The following is a 19,065-nucleotide window of genomic DNA, read 5'->3' as shown; positions in this document are numbered from 1 at the left end:
ATGGGGGGGGGGGGGGTTGTGGTCTTGGCAGGGATGAAGAGGTGAGGGAGGCCAGTGGGCAGACTGGTGGGTGGTGACAGGTTGCCAGAGTATTGGCCCGGTGCTGAGTAGGAATGTCATAAGTGGTCACAGGGGGAAGAAGGGTTTTAAGTAGGAGATTCGGGAGGGCGATGTATCAGGCGGGAGGGAGAGTGGGGGATGGAATGGGAGTGGTTTATTGTTGGCTCATAGGAGAGGGAGGCAAGGGACATGTGCTCTTCCATGACATGCTCAAGTTGATGTGATTGAATACCTCTCAAAGTTATGTTGTTACTTGTAATAGAACTGCTAATAAAGCCTAATGTGAAGAAGAAAAATCATGGAGGTATGCAGCCAAGTGAAAAGGGTGACTGGTATGTCAAGATCTCGGATTACTTAACATCTTAGACCAAGATAATAACAGAATGGAAGCAGAAATGTACAGATTTTGCATTAAACTAGTCAAAGCAGGCTGCTGTATAGGGACAACTGATTTTCCAAATACAAGCGCAACTAATCTGTATGTAAACCAAATACCTCGAAGCACAGGGTGCCATTATCAATGACTGCTTTCTTCCCCCAATCGTTTTAAACAACTATGGATCAATGATGATTTTAGGGCTAAACGGTACAGGTTTTGAAAAAGCACTGATGTGTGGGTGCTCTAAAGTGGAAGGCTTCCTTCAAGATGGGTCAATGAAATTCTTCGATAAGTGTAAAAGTGGGGACGTTGTAGATATTGGCAGGTTTGCCATTGGGTTATACAGCAGTCTACCAAGAGATGAGGCATGAAGAGCCATCAATCCACTGTAACAAGTCTCCAAGAGAGAAAAGTGGGTGAATTGAGAATTTACAAACTCTTAAATTGAAGGGAGGAAAAAAATAAAGGCTTAACTGGAAATATAGGTTGAGATAGCGGGAGGAACTAGATAGTAAAACTAAAAAGGTAGGACATGGAATTTTTCAAAAACATTGAGGTTTTCATTATACAAAAATAAACCCATCCCCCGTCGTCCCCAAATCCAATGTGAGATCATCAGCCCTCATCACCATTGCACACTTAAGTTATGCCTAAAATATGCAGTCTGTGGGCACATCGATTCTCTAATCATCCAGGAAGGACAATATAGTTACCCATTCTGTACTGAAACGTGCTTGTTCACCCTGAAGTGGGCATGTCATCCGTTCCAGTGCTACAAAATGTCATATCTTGATGCAATCTTGCTCTCCTGATTGCTTCCATCTCTGGGCTATCACCAGAGACAGCATTGTGCAGACCTGCCTTTGGTAGCAGGTCATGCTTTAATGCTCCATTCCTTTAAGGCCCAGCTGTGTTCCAAAGATTTCCCCCAGATTGTCTTTTCACAGCAGCCCAGAACTGTTAATTCTGGGGCAGGACCACCAGATATGAACCCAATCTCCGTCATCCCAGCCAACTTAAAGAAGAGTTTGCATAGAATCTTTTCAACTTGTCCAGAGTGCAATGCCACATCATCACTTTCAACCACATCTCCCGGATCTGAATCGCCCTGCTTAGTTTAGGGATGTCTGATCTTAACCGCTCACATTTTTGGGTTGGATTGAGTGTCTCAGAACTGTTTCCCATTGCATCGTTTACAGCCGGGTTGGTGTCACAGGGTAAACAGATAGTTTATAAAGCACTAATATTAGTTTTCTATGGTGATATATTTTTCAAATGGCGTGAGGGGTCTAGTGGCTGCAGTCTTCGCCATGGGGTTAACCAGCCAATGCTGCAGTTGTTGATATAAAATCTTTCCTGGCGAGTCAGTTTTGCATTGTTCAAAAGTCTCAATGTCCTTGCATTGGGTCATATTGCAGTCTCAAGTATGTATTCCCTTTCTACAGTTTATATCCTCCCCAGTCCATATCTGTTCGGATTTGGTATATCGGAATGGGGCAGGGTTTCCCATAAGTCCTAAACCAGGGCCATGATCAAATTTTAATACATGTTCTCTGGTCGATCTGCATATGGCAACCATGTAACCTCGTCAAGCAGTTTCCCCACTACCGCCCTGTCCAGTCTACTCATTTTATCGGTTACCTTTAATCCACTCTAATGATCCCGAGTTGATTTGCCACATAATATTTAGAGGTTTTGGGAGGGCCAAACCCCCTTTATCGTGGGAGGCCATCAGTACCTTACGGGAAATCCAGGGTTTCTGCTTAGTCCATATAAATACTATGAATTCATAGAGCGATTTGAAGGACCGCGGAAGCTTGACAGGTAAAAGCCTGGAAAAAATATATAATTTTTTCTGAGTATCACCATTTCTATTGAACTTGACCCTCCCAAATACAAGACAATAAGTGGCCCCTATTTCCTCAACAGCTGCATCACTTTCACCATGAAAGTTTGTCCAGGGGACAGTTTGCGGTGTACATGGATGGTATGGATTTGGTAATCAGGAGGCCCCCAAGTAAATTAGTTATCTACTACAGTGAATGGGACATTTCGCTGTAACGTTGATATTTGAGGAGTGGCTTTCAAAGAAAAGTTTAGCATTTCTGATTTTAGTGTTAATTTTCAGGCCCACCACAGACCCAAATAAATCTAGCTCCTGGGTAATCCCCAAAACAGATATCTGGTTCTGTCGCTCAAGAAGGATTCTATCCATTTAACAGCGCCTCTGGAAAAGTGGACTGCTGTATCGAGATGCCTACAGAGGACCTTAGGATCAACCAAGTCAAATGCCGCTGAGAGATCGAGTAGCAGTAGAAAGGCTGTTTTCCCTTGGTCTCTCAGCTCATCGATTTGTGTCTTCAGGTCCATCAGTGCCGTTTCCGTCCCGTGTAATGGTCAGAATCCTGATTGAAGGCATTGATCAGTTTGGAGATGAAGGGGGAGAGGTCTCTCGCAGCCTCTTATGATATATGCTGGGCAGATATCACCTTTGCAGTTAGATGGTTTAAGAGAGGATAGTTTTTTCCACCTCAAGGATGGTGTTTGGAGAAGGAAAAGGTGGTATTTGGATCAGTGATAATTACATTAGATAGGGGTGGTGGTTGGTTGGGTTAAGTTTAGAGAGTCTTTTGTTTTTTATTTTAGTTTGGAGGTTATTAATTTTATTGGTTAGTGCTAGTTGTATTTCTGAGCACCAGTTCATGCAGATATCAGGGCGAGAGATAGGGGATTCAAATCTTTTAGGATTGAAAATAATTTTCATACTGGAGTTGGACTTGCCTATCCGTTCATTATAGGAGTTTAGCCTGGCAAATTTCTTTTTTATAATTGATGCAGTGGATGCTAGCTTTTTATTTCTGTGGGAGGGGCATAGGTGCCAATCGGTTTCACATTTTCTTTTTAAAAGTCGCAGGTCTTTTAGCTGAGGCGTGAACCATTTGTTGAGGTGTAATTTAGGTTTGCTAGCTCTCAGTTTGAGAGGGGCGACTTTGTCCAGGGTGGAGCGCATGATCTTATTGTATTCATGCACCAGCGTGCTTGGGTCCAGGTTATCTGCCAGAGAATTTAAGGTAGGTAGAATAATCGGGATCACGCTGTCCACTGTTATATTTTTTTTTAGCCAGGTTAGACATGGTGGTGCTTCTTGGATAGCCACGAGTAATTGTCTGGTGGTGGATAGTGTCATGGACACGAGAAAATGGTCCGTCCAAGATACGGGAGAGAGGTAATGGTGGCTGTACAATTATGGTCGGCTACCCAGTCCAGGGTTCTGCCCTTAATGCACTAGCATTAACCCAAAAAGGTGAACGCTCCCACCCACATTAAGAGAATTTGCTATTTGTACAGCGTGAATGTCAGAAGGATCATTCAGGCCTAGGTTGAGGTCTCCGAGCAACAGTACTTGGGAGGTGGGTTTGAGATTGCAAGCAATTAGATTGTGCAGATCTTCAAAGGTGCCAGTGGGGCCTGGGGGTCTGTAAATGATGTGCATGGTGAGGGATTGGGAGTTCTTTAGTAGTAACTTGACAGAGGGATTCAAATGATGCAGATCATGTGGGTCTGCTGGTCTAAGCGATAGATTCTCTCTGGATGATAGCTATTCCACCGCCGCGGGAGGCATCTGTCTTGTCTGAGGACGGTGTATCCTTATGGGATGGCTAACGGGAGTGCCGGTCCTGCAGCCTTGTGTAACCATGATTCGGTTATTGCTAGGAAGTCTAAGCTGTCTATGATTAGATCGGCTATGTCGATAGCATGGGCCACCAATGACCTAGCGTTAAGGAGAGCTCCTTTTAAAGGTGGGTCGTCTTCTTTAGTTGTAGTTGTGCATGTAATAGGGCTATTAGGGGCTAATGCCTTGGGAATAAGTCGAAATCTGAATATCAGAGATGCTACAGGTGGGCAGAGTAGTGGCCATTTGGTGCTTGTGGTTTACGTGGTGTAGTGACGATTAGTTCTCTTATTTGACGGTGGTAGAGATCTGGCGAGTGGCTCATAGATTTTAGGGAGTCTGCTGCGTAGTTTAAGATTCCTGATGTCTGTAGTACAAGGGATCATGGTATATTCTCCTGTGTACTGGTAGTTCTGAGGGGCAATACTGAGCTTAGGTGTCAAGTTAGTGGAGGTATGTGGGTATGATTTTGTCTCAGCTAGAAAGGTAGCATTGGTGTAGGCTACCAAGATAATGAACAGCTAAAGGATGATGGGTCTCATATGGAGCATGCAGCGGCCTGGCATATTAGAGGTGGGCAATGAGCCAGTTCAGCTTAACTAGATGGTATGGGACTCAGTATGCATAAGTGGCAGCGTGGTCTGGCCGTTTTACATGATACAGATTTTTCTGCTACCTCAAATTAATTTGGGGATTTGTTAACCGTGAATGTTTAATATGCAGATTTGTGATTTATTTGTGTATAAACCAATTTTTGTGATAGTGTGTTGGAGAGCATGAATGCGAATGATAGTGAATGAGCCACATTGTATTATGAGAATTGTGTTTAATAATTTTAAGCTTTTTTGAATAAAATGAAATGCTGGGAAACCTAAACCAAGCTACAATAATATCTGTGTATCTTGTCATCCCCTGTCTACTAGTCCACCCCCCCCCCCCCATTTTTCTGTGACTGCATCACCTGTAGGACTAGGAACTTAATACAGGTACCCCTTTTTTTTCTTTTTTGCACTGGTTTTTATGCCTAGAGCAACCGGATGCTGCAAGAGCTTAGTATCTTAGAAGGGTGTTGCTGCACCCATGCAGGCTGAAAATCAAGCAGATCAGCTGCAGCAGCATATGGCATAGCTCCTTCGCCAGAGCTGTCGAAGCGGAGTCACAGACATGCTGCCAGAGACACGGTGGGTGCTTGACCTGCCTAACTGAGGCCGCGATTTGCAGACCGAGCCATAATGGGAGGCTCCGACCACCCCAGACATAAGAAGTGAGGTCATGCAGAGCCAATGTGGAGCTTGGGGGCAAGTGCGCACATGGCTTTGTTTGGGTAGCGCCACCCTACATTGAGTGTTGCAGGGCTGCAGCCGCAGATACCTACTGTGCGAGGCTGTCGTGCATTCAAAGGTTGCATACATAGTGTATAATAGAAGTGATTGTGCCATAAGGAGGACACGTTTTTCTCTGCTGTACAGATCTGTTAAACAAAATGGCGCTGCGAGTACAAACTAGTTTTGCAACACAGTGAACCAGCTTTTCCTCACTCTATAATAGCCATGGGACTTCAGCGCCCCGGGTGAGAGGGGGGAGGGGTACAGTTGATTTGCCTGCCCCTGGACCCTTAGGGACAGGAGATTTTGAATTGTTTATGATTTTTGTAGGATTCTATGTTGCCAGTGAATATTTATCATTTGTGCCTTATTTTGATGTGCCTTTAGTGCTCCATGACCATTTATGTATTGCACCTATATTTTAATGTGAATGCGGTAGAATTATTCTATGGGCACTCTACATGCGGTCCACCTCCCCCCCCCCCCCCACTATGTTTGTTCATGTATGCCTGCTGTTTACCAAGACAGCGGCAATGCTGTGGGGCTTAGGGGAAGACAGTTGGTTACCCTTTACGCCCACTGCAGTACTAAAACCCATATTGTATTGGGGTCATGTTCTTAAAACCCAAAATGTTTGGAGTTTGCGAATATTTCCTAGTGCATGTGCAGTCTGCATAAATTATAACTGCTCCGATACCATTATTGGGCGATGCACTGTAGTCAGTTCTTAGGGTTGGGTCGCTGCATGGCGCTTCCATTTCCACTGGTGCCGATGGCCTCACTCACCTGCATTACAATCATTACAATCAATAGAGCCCGAGTCACCCCATTAAACGCCGAAGCTTATTGAACCAGCTGCAGGATTTGCAATGTGACAGTTTACTTTTACAAGAGCCACTTAAAAACGGGGGAATCTGAAAAGCTTTGCAGGGGCTGGGTTGGTGTTCCTGTTCATGCGGCATACCATGGGAAGCATGGGGTTTCCATCCTAATTAAACTAGTTCCCATGGTGGTGCTACACACTGCAGCTGATAGAGAAGGGTGCTATGTTTTAGCACATGGGCTTCATCACCAGCAGATCACCTGTATCAACGTATATGGCCTGACAGACCAGGTTTTTCACAGACATGCTTGCCACCTGCACACCCTACATAGGACACTTCACCATTCTGTGGACTGGGGGGAATCATGCATGTTGCTCTATTGTCTGACATGGATAGGGTTAGCGCATAGCAACTCACGTCGTTTCTCTTCTGGCCTGGTCTATTGGTTACTTCCTTACAATATTGTTCACACCGTAGGTAAGTGATATCTTGCACATGAATATCTGACTTGTCTACCAGCCCTCATGCATCTTAATGGCCACCTTGGCACTTAAACTTGAGGCCCTTGATAGATATGAAACAACATCCTATACAAGATTCAGAAGAACTTCCAGAGGACAATTGAGAGAGAACTAGATGCTGGGATGCATAAAAATACAAACCCTACCATTTTGTTGAACGATGGGCGCACAGGCTGAAACTTTGGTCCCAGAAAGAAGTTACGTTGACCGCTGAACGTTGCGACAAGGCCTCCCCAAGATACCATGATTTACGCTCGTATAATAAACCTCAAATCCGAAATCACGCAAGGTTCCTATTAGAGGGAGATCATGTGATCAATCAGCGGTTCGCAGATTACTACCACAGATGAGAAATCACAAGTACACTACTTCCTACAGTCGCTACAACGCCCGACTGTCTCCTCAGGCGACCTAGCTGGATTTAACGCTACGCTTTCTGATTAGGTCAACTGTACCATGATGGGACTAACTTCTGGCAAGTCTGCAGATCCAGATTGCTTTCCGATCGATCTGTACAAATTAATGACAGAATTTTTGGCCCCGAGATTAGGATAGATGTTTAGAGAAGCCACAGATCTACAGCACCTCCCACCCACTGTGCAGACAGCCAATATAGTAGTCTTTGCCAAAAAAGGGAAGGATCCCCACACTTGCAGCTCCTATCGCCCGATTTCACTAAAACACAGACGCAAAGATACTGGTGAAATGCCTGGCTGGATGTCTGGAGCGATTACTTCCCAAACTCGCTCATCAAGATCAAACAGGTTTTTTTAAACCGGCACTCATCGGATAATCGCTGACTATTGCTACATACCATTGGAGGCGACTTGAGCCCTGAAGATGAGGTTGCATCATTCGCTGCTGAAAAATAAGGTTAGCTGGGACTACATATTCCTGGTTCTCCACAAGTTCCATCTAAATGGTAGATTTGTGCAAATGGTAAGGCTACTATACGATGCACCACATGCAACGGATGCTAATGGTCACACGACAAACCAGTTTCTACAGGTACTCGCCAAGGATGCCCCCTCATCTCTCCTTTATGCACTGGCGATCAAAACGCTATTTGCAAAACAGCAGCCGATCAATGGTCTAGTATTCATATGGGCACAAAAAAACATAGCGTCTCACTTTATGCCGATTACCTTTTGCCAGCCACTATCCACGCTCCCTTCCTCGAATACGGGCAATTCTCCAAGATTATGGCCCCTGTAGCTCGGTATAATGTAAACTCCGACAAGTCAGAAGTTATGCCTCTCTCCGGCTAGACATCCGATGGGATCCAGGCAGTGGGCTCCTTTTCGATTCCAAGGGCAGCATGTTAAATATTTGGATGTGACAATTAGCCCTAACCTAGACCCCCTGGTGGATCTGAACTATGTACCCATCCTCAACAAGATCAAGCAAGACATGGTGAGGTGGGACACACTGCCCCTTTCGCTCGAAGGTAGGGTAAATGATGAACACTCCCCGCGCTGATATGACTTACCAATGCCGCCAGCAACATCGATGTTTGAAGACTTAGATAAACATGTTATGAAGCTCAAATGGTGGGGCAATAAAAACTGAAGACCATTTTAGAGGCTGTCAAAACAGATGGGGGACTGGTACTACCGTCTTGAAGGACATACTATGACAGCCCAGGTGTGCTGGGTTAAAAGTTGGCTTAATGTGGAAGAAGTTATGAAGTGGCGTTCCATGCAGTCTTTCCTACTACTCGTGATCCCATTGCGCAGGCTTCCGAAGACTATCTCTCGGAACCCTATCATAGGGCCTACTCTTGTTCAATGGCACACGATGCAGGTTGTTACAGGGACAACTGTACATATACCCCAACCAGGGATCATTAAAGCCCTCTTGACATATTGCATACAAACCACAATTCATTCCAGACAGAATACAGAGTGGTAGAACGTGAGTGCCATGGATGTATTCATGCCATTCCATGAGGCCAGAGACTTATTGGGCCTTTCCGTTTCATAGAGCCATGCACCCAGCTACTGATCACCCACGACCAGGGAATCACTGGCAACAGAACCATTGGCTTGCAAAATATAATTTTGTAGGGACAACCAGAAATAACCAGGGATCAAACTTTTCTATACCCTGTGTGTACCCAATAAAGAAAAACGCCAACATGAGGGGTGAAGATCTAGGATTTACACTGGTGGCTGAAGATAATTATGAGTTATTCTCCTATGGTTAAACATGTGTCCTACAGCCTGAGACACATGGAAATGCAATTCAATATCATACTTTACCCCAACCAGACACTACAGTATGAAAATTGCACAAATCTGCAGTGTTGGAGACTTTGTGGGGAACCGGGAACTATGGGACACATTTTGGGTGTGCCCAAAAATCAAATCCTTCTGGGCCAGGGTCTCAGTATCTAGGATACTGGGTAGGACGATGACGTTGCCCACCTCGATGCTATTTGGGGTGGATAGTGATGAATGGCACAGTGAGGCATTAGTATGAAGCTTGTACAGATCATGTTCACACCCCGAAAAGCTATAGTTTTAGATTGGAAGGCCACTACCCTGCCCGATTTAGTCCAAAAACTTGTGCAGCTGAGCGGGCTCGTTAAAGACATCTGGCCAGCATGGTACTGCCAGATACATTTTGGGAACTAGCTAATACTATTTAATTCATATGCCGCCCGTTATGTACATTTACTCAGACTAGTCGATGCAAACCTGGGTTATGTTTCCCATCTTTTGTTTCATATGCACCGATTACTCGCATTGAAATTGTTGCTTTGTTTTATTATGATGTTCTTTTCCAATAGAGATCGAATCCCAAAAAAATAAAATTCTATATTGTATCTTATCCCAGTTAGACCCAATTGCACAAATAGAAAAACTAAATTGTTGGAGGTTATGTAGGGGATAAGGGTACCATTCTTACATATATTTTCGCTCTTACCCAAACAGGCGGGAGATTAGAACAGGGATCTGAGATATAGTAGGCTTTGATATAGTAGATGATCCACTGCATAATATACTAGGAGCCCAAAATTAAATTAATTATCTGTTGTTTTTGGAAAAGAGGCCATTTGATTAGTCAGCTACATTAGCAAAGTTATCCTTATGAAGATCTTAAAAATAGCTTTAAAAAAAGTCTACCTTAAAAGTGTGTAGCAATTATCTTCATGGAAACATTAATGGCTGCAATTCACGGGACAGACTATGGGTTGTTGAGCTCACTTTATAGAATATGAAAAAAAGATTTCTGCAAACATTACGCTGAACAGCAATACGAAACTTGGATTGTGAAGAATAGACTAATGAGATTTTGGACAGAAGTATCTTCTGTGATAACTAGCAAGCATTCTGAAAAGTGGGAGCTGGAAAAGCAGGCAGGATGCTTGTGGAAGCAAGAATTTGATGTGCTGGCTAGCAGCGTGGGCATGTAAAAACGTAAGCGTGCATTGACATGCGTGAATAAAAATAGGGCTTCCTTTGTGTTGCACATATGATACCCATCGACTAAATGCAGAGCTCACGTTTGTAAAAAGTTATTAGATTTGCATGCATTTAAAGAACAGGCTACTTTATGACTTGTAGAAAAGCGATCAACTGAAAGGAGAATGCGTGTGTGCACACAAGGCAAAAGCACATTTAGGTTTTGTTAATATGGACAAAGCAACATAGGTTTGTGTTGCATCCTCTGGGTGGTGCTTCAGTGCCAAAGAAGGACTTGCAATGAGTCACAGCCCTGGTTCCGGTTTACGGGTGAGAGGTTGGTACCGCAGGGGTGCTGTACATATTAACCAACAACTAACTGCCTGTGTGCGAAGGATGAATGAAAACGCACGTCTTAATATTGCTTTTGTCCACCATGTATAGATAGCTCTTTGTATGCGCCTCCATCTCCCTCACACAACACACTAAACCTTACTATACATACAAAAGTCAAAGTCAAATTAATTTCGCAAACCCAACACTAGGTTTAGATTTTGAACACAGTAACATGTGGGTACACAATAAAGTGATTCTAAGCAGATTAACAAGCCTCAGAAATGTACTTAACCGTCTGAGTCACAAGAAGTCTCCTTTTGGTAGAACATTAGGCTTACCGGAATGGATCCATTCTGTTAGGTCGTGGGTCCCCCCACATTTCTAATAGTGTCTATGGCGTTATTGGCAGGAAATCAACCTTTTCCTTGGGGCACAAGCAGCGTCACCTGAAGAGAATAAGACGAGTGAAGTGAGAAAAAAAAGCAAAACCATAAACTTATGAAAGCCTACTCTGAGAAATAGCAGTGTGCAAGCAAAGCGGACAATATTGGGCTGTACATTCTGCAATTCTATGAAAGTGATAACTTTCCTCTTTGGCAAGTGGCTGTCGAGACATTATGTTAAACCACCTGCTCCAATGGCTCAAAGCATCGCAACTTGGAACCATCATGAAAAGCTATTGTGGATTTGCTTACAAGTACTTCCTAATAGCACATCTAGGCTGTCAACCACTTATGGCTATTACCTTGGAACCAGGGTGCAAAATGTGCACTTGCCACTAGACATTGCCTAATGGCGAATAAGAAATGGTATACTATATGTAGAAACGATGTGGTGAGTGACGTTATGGGTGGCTAATAGATTGCAACTGACATTTATACCACGGTTACCTAGAAAATACATGGGACATACAGAATCATAGACAGAGCCCACTGGGTATTGCCTGCACCTTTGACCATGCCTTGTGCCCTCAGAGCGATCCAAACTGGTCAAAGCCAGTGGACACTTATGCCCTGCAAAAGCCTTCCCATGCCATCCATAGAGGCCAGTAGACCCTTACCAAGAGCATGGCATTTGTCAAAGCTCTGCCCCCAAATCCACCCATAGTGGAAATTAAGGCGCCTTCCACCAAGGCCCCATGGATCCAACTGTAGAGAGGAATGGCCCGAGACTATACGCAGTGGCCGGGCCTTCCAGCATACATTGGGGCCCTGCAGCGCCCATGACCAGGCAACACTGCCTGTGGCGTGGCCTTCAGCAGGCCTCCTAAAGTGATCACAGCATCACTTCTGTGGGTGGTTTGCCCATTAGCAGTCTCACAAACCTCCAAGCAACCAGCTCCTGGTATCGAGCCAGGTCCAAAATTTGACCAAAGCCCATACACCCAGTAGGTGGCACAAGGACTGTGCCAAAAAGTTCAATTTCTGGAGGCATTTTGCACCCATTGTGGGTCCCACTTGCCCTTCCTTGGACGAGAGCGATCCAAAGAGGGCTGCAATTATCCCCACGCAGGCAGTCGCCTCCCCCTGCTAGTATATGGCCACAACTGCCATTTTCCGACTTCTGATGGCATATTGCCCTTCTCTGGACCCCATGCCTGTTGAAAAAGAAGCCCACCTCACCCCACCCAAGAATCAACGTCGTTCACCCACCAATCAACTGGATTAGCAGTTTTAGGCCTAGATAATATGGTTGCCTTCTACTGCATGCGCAGACTGGGCAGTGTCTGGGGTGACAATCTAACATCCTGATAATAGAATACAGGGGCCAGATTAAAAACAAAACACAAGGATCACTAGTCACACCAGACGGGAGGTTAAATGTGGGGTGCCACATATCCATCAATGAATGGACTGTATGGGAGAGCACAAATTGCGCCCTATAAAAAACTGAATGGGAAACACGGATTTCGGGATTACAATGGAACTTTGAGCACCCCCAGCACCTTTAACCACGCTTAAAATCGTTGGCAAAAAAAAGGTACCATCAAACATTGCCAAAGGCATAAACCTCTGAAAAAGTGATTTTCCTTTTGAAGTTCAATTTATAGATCTATAAACTCTAAATAGTTCTGATTGAAGCACAAGAAATAGACCCAAAACATTCAACAGTTATGGATTCTAAAGGATAACTGATCCAAAGTTTTACCATAACTCGGTGAAAACTGTACTTGTATTTAATTTACAGATTGCTCGGCTGTATTTTTGTGTTCCACATATCAAAATGAAATCTAAATGTCTTTCTTGATCCTCGCATGAACAAGGAGCATTTTGTGTGGGTCTTTTTCGATACAGTCCAGTTCAAAGTATGATTACATTTGGGTTGGCATATGTGACATTATGAGCAAAACATCGCCAGTTGCCAAGGCATTGTTCTCTTAGGAGTGTGGTGGCATAGTTATCTGAAGTACGTATGAATAAGGGCCACGCTGGATTCCAAGGTAAGTTATACAGGTGTATTTATTCCAATTCCTTTAGTCATGCAAGTTGAGATGGAATCCAGACAACCCCTGGCCCATCCACACACCAGCCAGCTCTCTTGCAAATGAAACTCTAAGAACAGACACTCAATGCACCAACCAGCATTCCACACCAACATTCCGTTCACCCATGCATTAGCCTGGCAAGCACATTAGTACATCTCTCCCTTCGTACATCAATACATTTATCATACTACTGCAGCCCTCTCTTTACACACACAAGCTACTATCATAAAACCAAACCACCAGGCACATAATGGAATGACAAAACACATCCACATGGAGATGGAAAATAGTGCAATGCAAAAATAACCAGAACACTACAACCGGTCGCATGGAACACAAACCGGTAAACAAACTACCTGAAGCTTTAAATGTCCAATAGACACAAACCGTTACCAATGATCCGACCAGATATGAACCCTCCTGACACCAATCTCTTCATAGTAAAACTAAAAGGTTACCAATGACAAACCAAAAAACACTTCTAAACAACCCCTTATCACAACCATCACCTTTATGCAAAACATGACAAAACAGTCACCAGCAGTCAACCGCCACGCAATGAGGAACACTGCCCTCCAAAACCAATCGCTGCAACCACGGCCACTGCAACCAACAGCCAACCACCATGAAACAGGAAACCTGCATTAACCGCCAAGCCTAACATAACCATGGCTATTGCCATAACAACTGTAATCCATAGTTAACCAGCAAAACCATTAGTATTTCCATGGCAACTGTAACCAACAGTCAACCAAACATGAACCAGCAGCCATGCAACACTCCCTGTGTGCAACACTGTCTTAACCCCCAAAAACTGCAACAGTTAGAATTTAAAAACTGCACACTGCCCAACCACGGCCATGTACCACCACATAGCAACAACAAGCTCAGGACCATCCGAGTCCATCTGGCAAATATGAACTGCCATCCGAAATGTGCAGCCATCACACAAAGAAAATCCACCACAAAACTAATACCCAATGTGATGCTTCCCTGAACCCACATGTCCCAATGTTCATCCATTAAAACACAAAACTGGATGCCAGCTGACCACCCCGCACCCTCATGAACAAACTGAAAATTACATTCCTCTCGCTATGCAATGCTCATCCATAACAATTACTCAACACCCCAGGGTACCTAAACTTACCTATTACATCTGTAATATCCAGACATAGGGCCACGACCATAAACTTAATGGCATATATAAACAGGCCTCCCAACCTCAATATCCCCTCTCGCAGCATATTAAATCTCCTGCCGCAACACCAATAGTTGAAGATCATACTCCTGTTATCCCACCAAATACTCGGCATAATCTGGCTGAATACTTATCCTACTCGCTGCTCCATCATCAACAGCAGCAGCTTCCTCACTTTGTGCGTGTGTTGGGAAAGAACCAGGGTGCTCCCCAAACGCTTTAGAGTTATTAGACAAGACCCCTTTAAGGCACTATAATGGACATGGGGAGGGGGCACTGGGAAGGATCTCATGCAAATGTAATTACATACAAAGACATGGGCAGGCACTGTAGAAGGCAGTTATTGTTTAAGTATAAGGCGCAATTAACCGTTAGCTGGGTAGATTTGTCAAATCCTAGGCATTGTAAAATCTTAGTATGTGGCCTGTGGGATTCAAAAAATTGACCACAGGCACTTATGTGCTGTGGCAGCACATGAACCGACTCACCAGCTGTCTGTCCATCAATGGTCCATGCAAGTTAAAAATAGGAATTACATGTTCTGTGCAACAGAATGGGACATTATAAAAAAATGAAGTGTGAATGAGACTACTGGGCCCAGATAACATTAGCAGGAGGAGTGAAATATGCATAGATTGAAAATGTTTTATAAAATGTGTTAGTTTTTCCCTTGGCTAGGCCTCAAGCTTTGTAAACGTCTGCAGAGCAGCAGTGTGTTTTTGCATAGGAGGAATGGATGAGCTACAGCGTGTTCGTGCAGAGCTAGCCAAATGTAGAAAAGCATGCCCTGACAAAAACCACTGAAAACGAAGAAAGGCAGCTTTGGAGCATCCCTATCATGGAAAAAGGACGGATGGGGATGAAGCCATGATCCATATCTAGTGATGCCACCATATCAAGCCAGAAATATATAAACCCCTGCCGCAAACCATTTTGGCAGGAAGTAACGGAAGAGGGACAGGAGAAGACTGTTCAGGCAGCAGATTCCTTTGACACAATCCTCATTTTGTGAGATTACAACTGGTTATCCTTACAAGATTACTTTTTGGCCTTAGTCCCCTAGAGGGATGTATTTATTCTGGTGCGTGCATAATTAGGTACACCCTTACACTTGGTGAGAGTAAATCCATTCACACAACTCCCTCTTACACTCCACCTCGCCTACGCAGAGCTAGTTCAAGACCGTTGAGAGTTCACTCCATCACACACCTTTTCCTCAAAGGACACACCATGCCAGGTTGCTGCAGTCTCTGCTGCTACATCCCTTCCAAATGTCCTTCCACCCCGCTAAAGACACTGCTTCAAACGTTCTCACATTCCCCAGGCACTACCTCCAGCAGTGCTCCATTTCAACACAGGACAACGCCTGGCACGGTTGACAGTGCCCCACTAATCTGCCCAGTGCAGTTTCCATACCCCTTCACACTCTCAGCAGTGGATATAGGCCCCTCCACATGTCCCCGCTGCCCGGCATGTTTCAAGGCAGCTCTTCAATCGTGCCACAACCACCATGCAGGTCATCACAGCCCTGCTTCCATCATGCCCCCGCCACCCAGCAGGTTATCACAGCCTGCTTCCATCGGGGCCCAGCAGGTCACCATGGCACCACTTATGGCGCTCCTCTCTCCTTCAGAGCATCCTAACCCTTCGGAGACCACAGCACCTTGATCCCACAAGACTCTCCTGCAGATAGGAGTTCTTCAGATGGGTCCCTCACCCACTCTGCATGAACTTGGATACCTCCAAGAATGTCCTTAGTCCTGGAGCCCAACTCCTTGTACGGAAGGGTCCGCAGGGGGTAGAGGCTGTGCCAATGACCGATGAGCTCCCCACCACAGCCTCCTTGTTCTAGGACTTCAGTCCATCCGAAACAGTGAACAGAAGACCATCTTATCGCCAAATGAAGTAAACTTGTATGTATGAATAAGTTCCACGCTGGATTCCAAGTTAAGTTATAAAAGGTGTAAGGTGTATTTATTCCAGTTCCTTTACACTTTTAAGTTAGGATTTAGTTCACACAATAACTGGCCCCTCTCCACACCAGTCCGCTCCTTTCCAACTGACACACTCGGTACACTCACTCAATGCACTGACCAACATTCCATTCACACATGCATTACCCTGGCAAATACATTATTCTTGCTTAAGAAATAACTGGTGAACCTTTGGGTTTTCTTCTCTTGGACTTCAACCCTAGCACAACTTTGTGAAGTATTTTTCAAGGACCAGTTTGTTTTTGGGGTCATATAAAGGCAGCATTTAAGGACTCACTAGCTTCCCAGCCACCGACACTCGCCTATGAACAACTTATCCATACTCCCAAGATCTGAAACCTCTTACTGGCCTTTCCGAAAACCTAAAACGGCCTTACTGAACTGATATGCAGTTGCCGTGTGACAATAGCAGACACTTAACCTGTCCTGATGACTTGTAACAACTTTCTTCCTTAAACCTGTTCTGATGACTTTGTACCAATTTACTGTACTACGCAAACCTCCCTCTCCACACCCATCCACCTCCCTTCCCATTCCTGTCCTACATCAATAAGTGCTTTGATTCCTATGGGTTTGCTGCACTATGCAAAAATAAATATTCACCACCTTTGTGCCCCCCCCCCCCCAAACACCTCCCCCCCAGCCACCACATACCATTTCGAGGGTCATGAAGAACCCCAGACGGCTGCAACATGGAGTTAGTTGCTAACCTGTAACTCCAGTTCTCCAGCATTGGCATCAGATATGCATGTTAGCCCGGGTGAGAATACTCAGTTTCCCTTAAATGCAATGTTAAAAGTAAAATGTGGTCATTCCTGTAGCATACATTCATTCATTCCGTCCCTTTCCCCCACCCCTCCCCCCCCTCAGCAAATGGGATGTTAAGTGCATTAGCGCCGCACTCCAGGGCATGTTCAAAATCCAACTGGCATCTGTGCCTTAATATATGAAAGATCCAATGATATTCTTACTTCTCCAGCATGCGCATCTTTCTTAGATTTGCACATTACCCCTTTGCCTTTCCCTCACGAGGCTAGTTCCGAGATTGACATGCTTTGAATATATTAAGCTAGTATACATATACATGCAAAATGTTGTGCATAAGAAAAAAAAAAGTGGCCAGAATTGAGGCTCACCTTGATGAAAGACCATGCAGCATTGCACATGCCACTTCTGCCTCACTTCTTGGCAGCACATCCAAGCAGTAGTGCTTTGTAAAGCTACGCGTCAGTGACCAGGATTCTACCTGGCACATGTCTTGCTAAGGAATTACTGCCCACATAACTGGAGTAGTAGCCACTGCTCTAGTGTAGTGCGCTAAAACTTTGCTGAATAGGTTAGTTGGCCAGCCTGTGGCAAAAAGGGATCGATACAGATATCATACAATACCTTGCATGGAGATGAACCACCTTTGTACATCGTCCTGAAAGTCACAAATAGCTACACACGTTTCTGGACACCTTGTTTTGTCGATGCAGTATTTTAAAGCATGCTTGACGACATCTAGTGCGAGAAACCTTTGATGAAGTGTTACAGAAAAAAAGTTGGCCAGACCATGGGAGAGTATGTGACATTCGGAAGGTACTTTTGGTAGTAACTCTGGGTTGGTTCTTGAAGTTTAAAGAAGGTTAATTAACTGACAAAGCATGGATGTCCCCTATCAACCTCGCCGAAGTGACAGTCATCAGAAAACCACTCAAGAAAATATGTCTAACATCCACCCTGCACACAGGCTCGAAATTGAGTTCTATAAACACAGTGTACTGTGTTTAGGCTCCCCAAATCAGGGCACTCTTGTGCACCAACAGAAAGCTTTTAAACGACCCTCATGGTTTAATTCGAATACGAGGAGTCTTACCTGGACTACAGGTATAGTGGGATATTGGGAGATACACCTGGATAAATGCATGCATCAAACCACTCTGCAGCCACGCCAGCACTTGCTGTACTTGTTATCATTCGCAGAGGAAGAGGCAGCTGGCAAGTTTCTCTAAAAACGTATTAACGTTTCCGAAATATATACTCTAAAGTGGCTGTAGAATCTGCTCTAGCTACATGTAGCATCATTTTTCATTCCAAAGGGCTACTAAATTGGCAGAACTCTGAGAAGCCAGAAGCCTCGCCGCCAGGTTGAGTGATCTCGGGATGTATTAGTAGATCCGGCCACAGTTCCTGAAGCGCCGATCCAATGTTGGAAAGAGGTGAATTGCACCTCAGCATATGGAGGAGGTCAGAGTACCAGTACTGCCTGTTTCAGGCTGGAGGGGTTAAGAAGTAAAATGGCATGAATATCTTCCCATGTTGCCAAAGACCCTTCTGTTTAGCAATAATGGAGGAAAGGCGTACATGAACAACCGTCGAAGAAATGCAAACCTTCACCCTGAGCGAAACCTGCAAGCAAAGCAGACGTTTATTGTTATATCATGTGGCAAAAAGTCCACATGCGCCTTCCTCCACATCCTGAAGATCCGAGCAAACGGACGATCTTGCAAATACTTTTTCAAGCACCCCTCACCTACTGTGAGAACTGCGACAGTGGAGTTTTGCACACTTGGCAGGTGGAATACCTGCTGAATCATGCGCAGATTGCCTAGTCCCACAGTTGATGTGTGTCTTGAGAGAACAGGGTACTGGGTCAGTCCATATTTGCAGATATAGTGCTTCATAGTGATGTGGTCTGTCAGAATCCAGACTTTCTATTCAGGAGTAAAAAGGACCGTAGTTCCAGAAAATGGATGTGGCGTTTGTCCTCCAATCGGTGGCCTTTTTCGTCAGGTTACGTAGGTGTCTGCCCCATCCATGCAAGAGGAATTGGAATCTCCAGATGTGGTAGTTCTGAGGTGGTGCCCTTCGCCAGGTT

The 19,065-nt window shown here is 44.7% G+C and overlaps 1 protein-coding gene across 2 annotated transcripts in view; it reads right to left on the bottom strand.

The window, feature by feature from the left end:
- The window catches only part of RBM6 (RNA binding motif protein 6), a 1,836,548-nt gene that overhangs the window by 1,756,617 nt on the left and 60,866 nt on the right, over positions 1–19,065 (bottom strand). For both annotated transcript variants that reach the window (XM_069644148.1, XM_069644149.1), the window contains exon 2: positions 10,864–10,971. In XM_069644148.1, coding sequence (XP_069500249.1) covers positions 10,864–10,904 — 41 coding nt within the window. In that variant the 5' untranslated portion in view covers positions 10,905–10,971. The remainder of the gene's footprint in view (positions 1–10,863; positions 10,972–19,065) is intronic.

The sequence above is a fragment of the Ambystoma mexicanum genome, chromosome 2p, assembly GCF_040938575.1.
Source record: "Ambystoma mexicanum isolate Mex_15411 chromosome 2p, UKY_AmexF1_1, whole genome shotgun sequence".
Classification (NCBI taxonomy): Eukaryota; Metazoa; Chordata; class Amphibia; order Caudata; family Ambystomatidae; genus Ambystoma; species Ambystoma mexicanum.
This window is presented reverse-complemented; position numbering and strand designations above follow the sequence as displayed.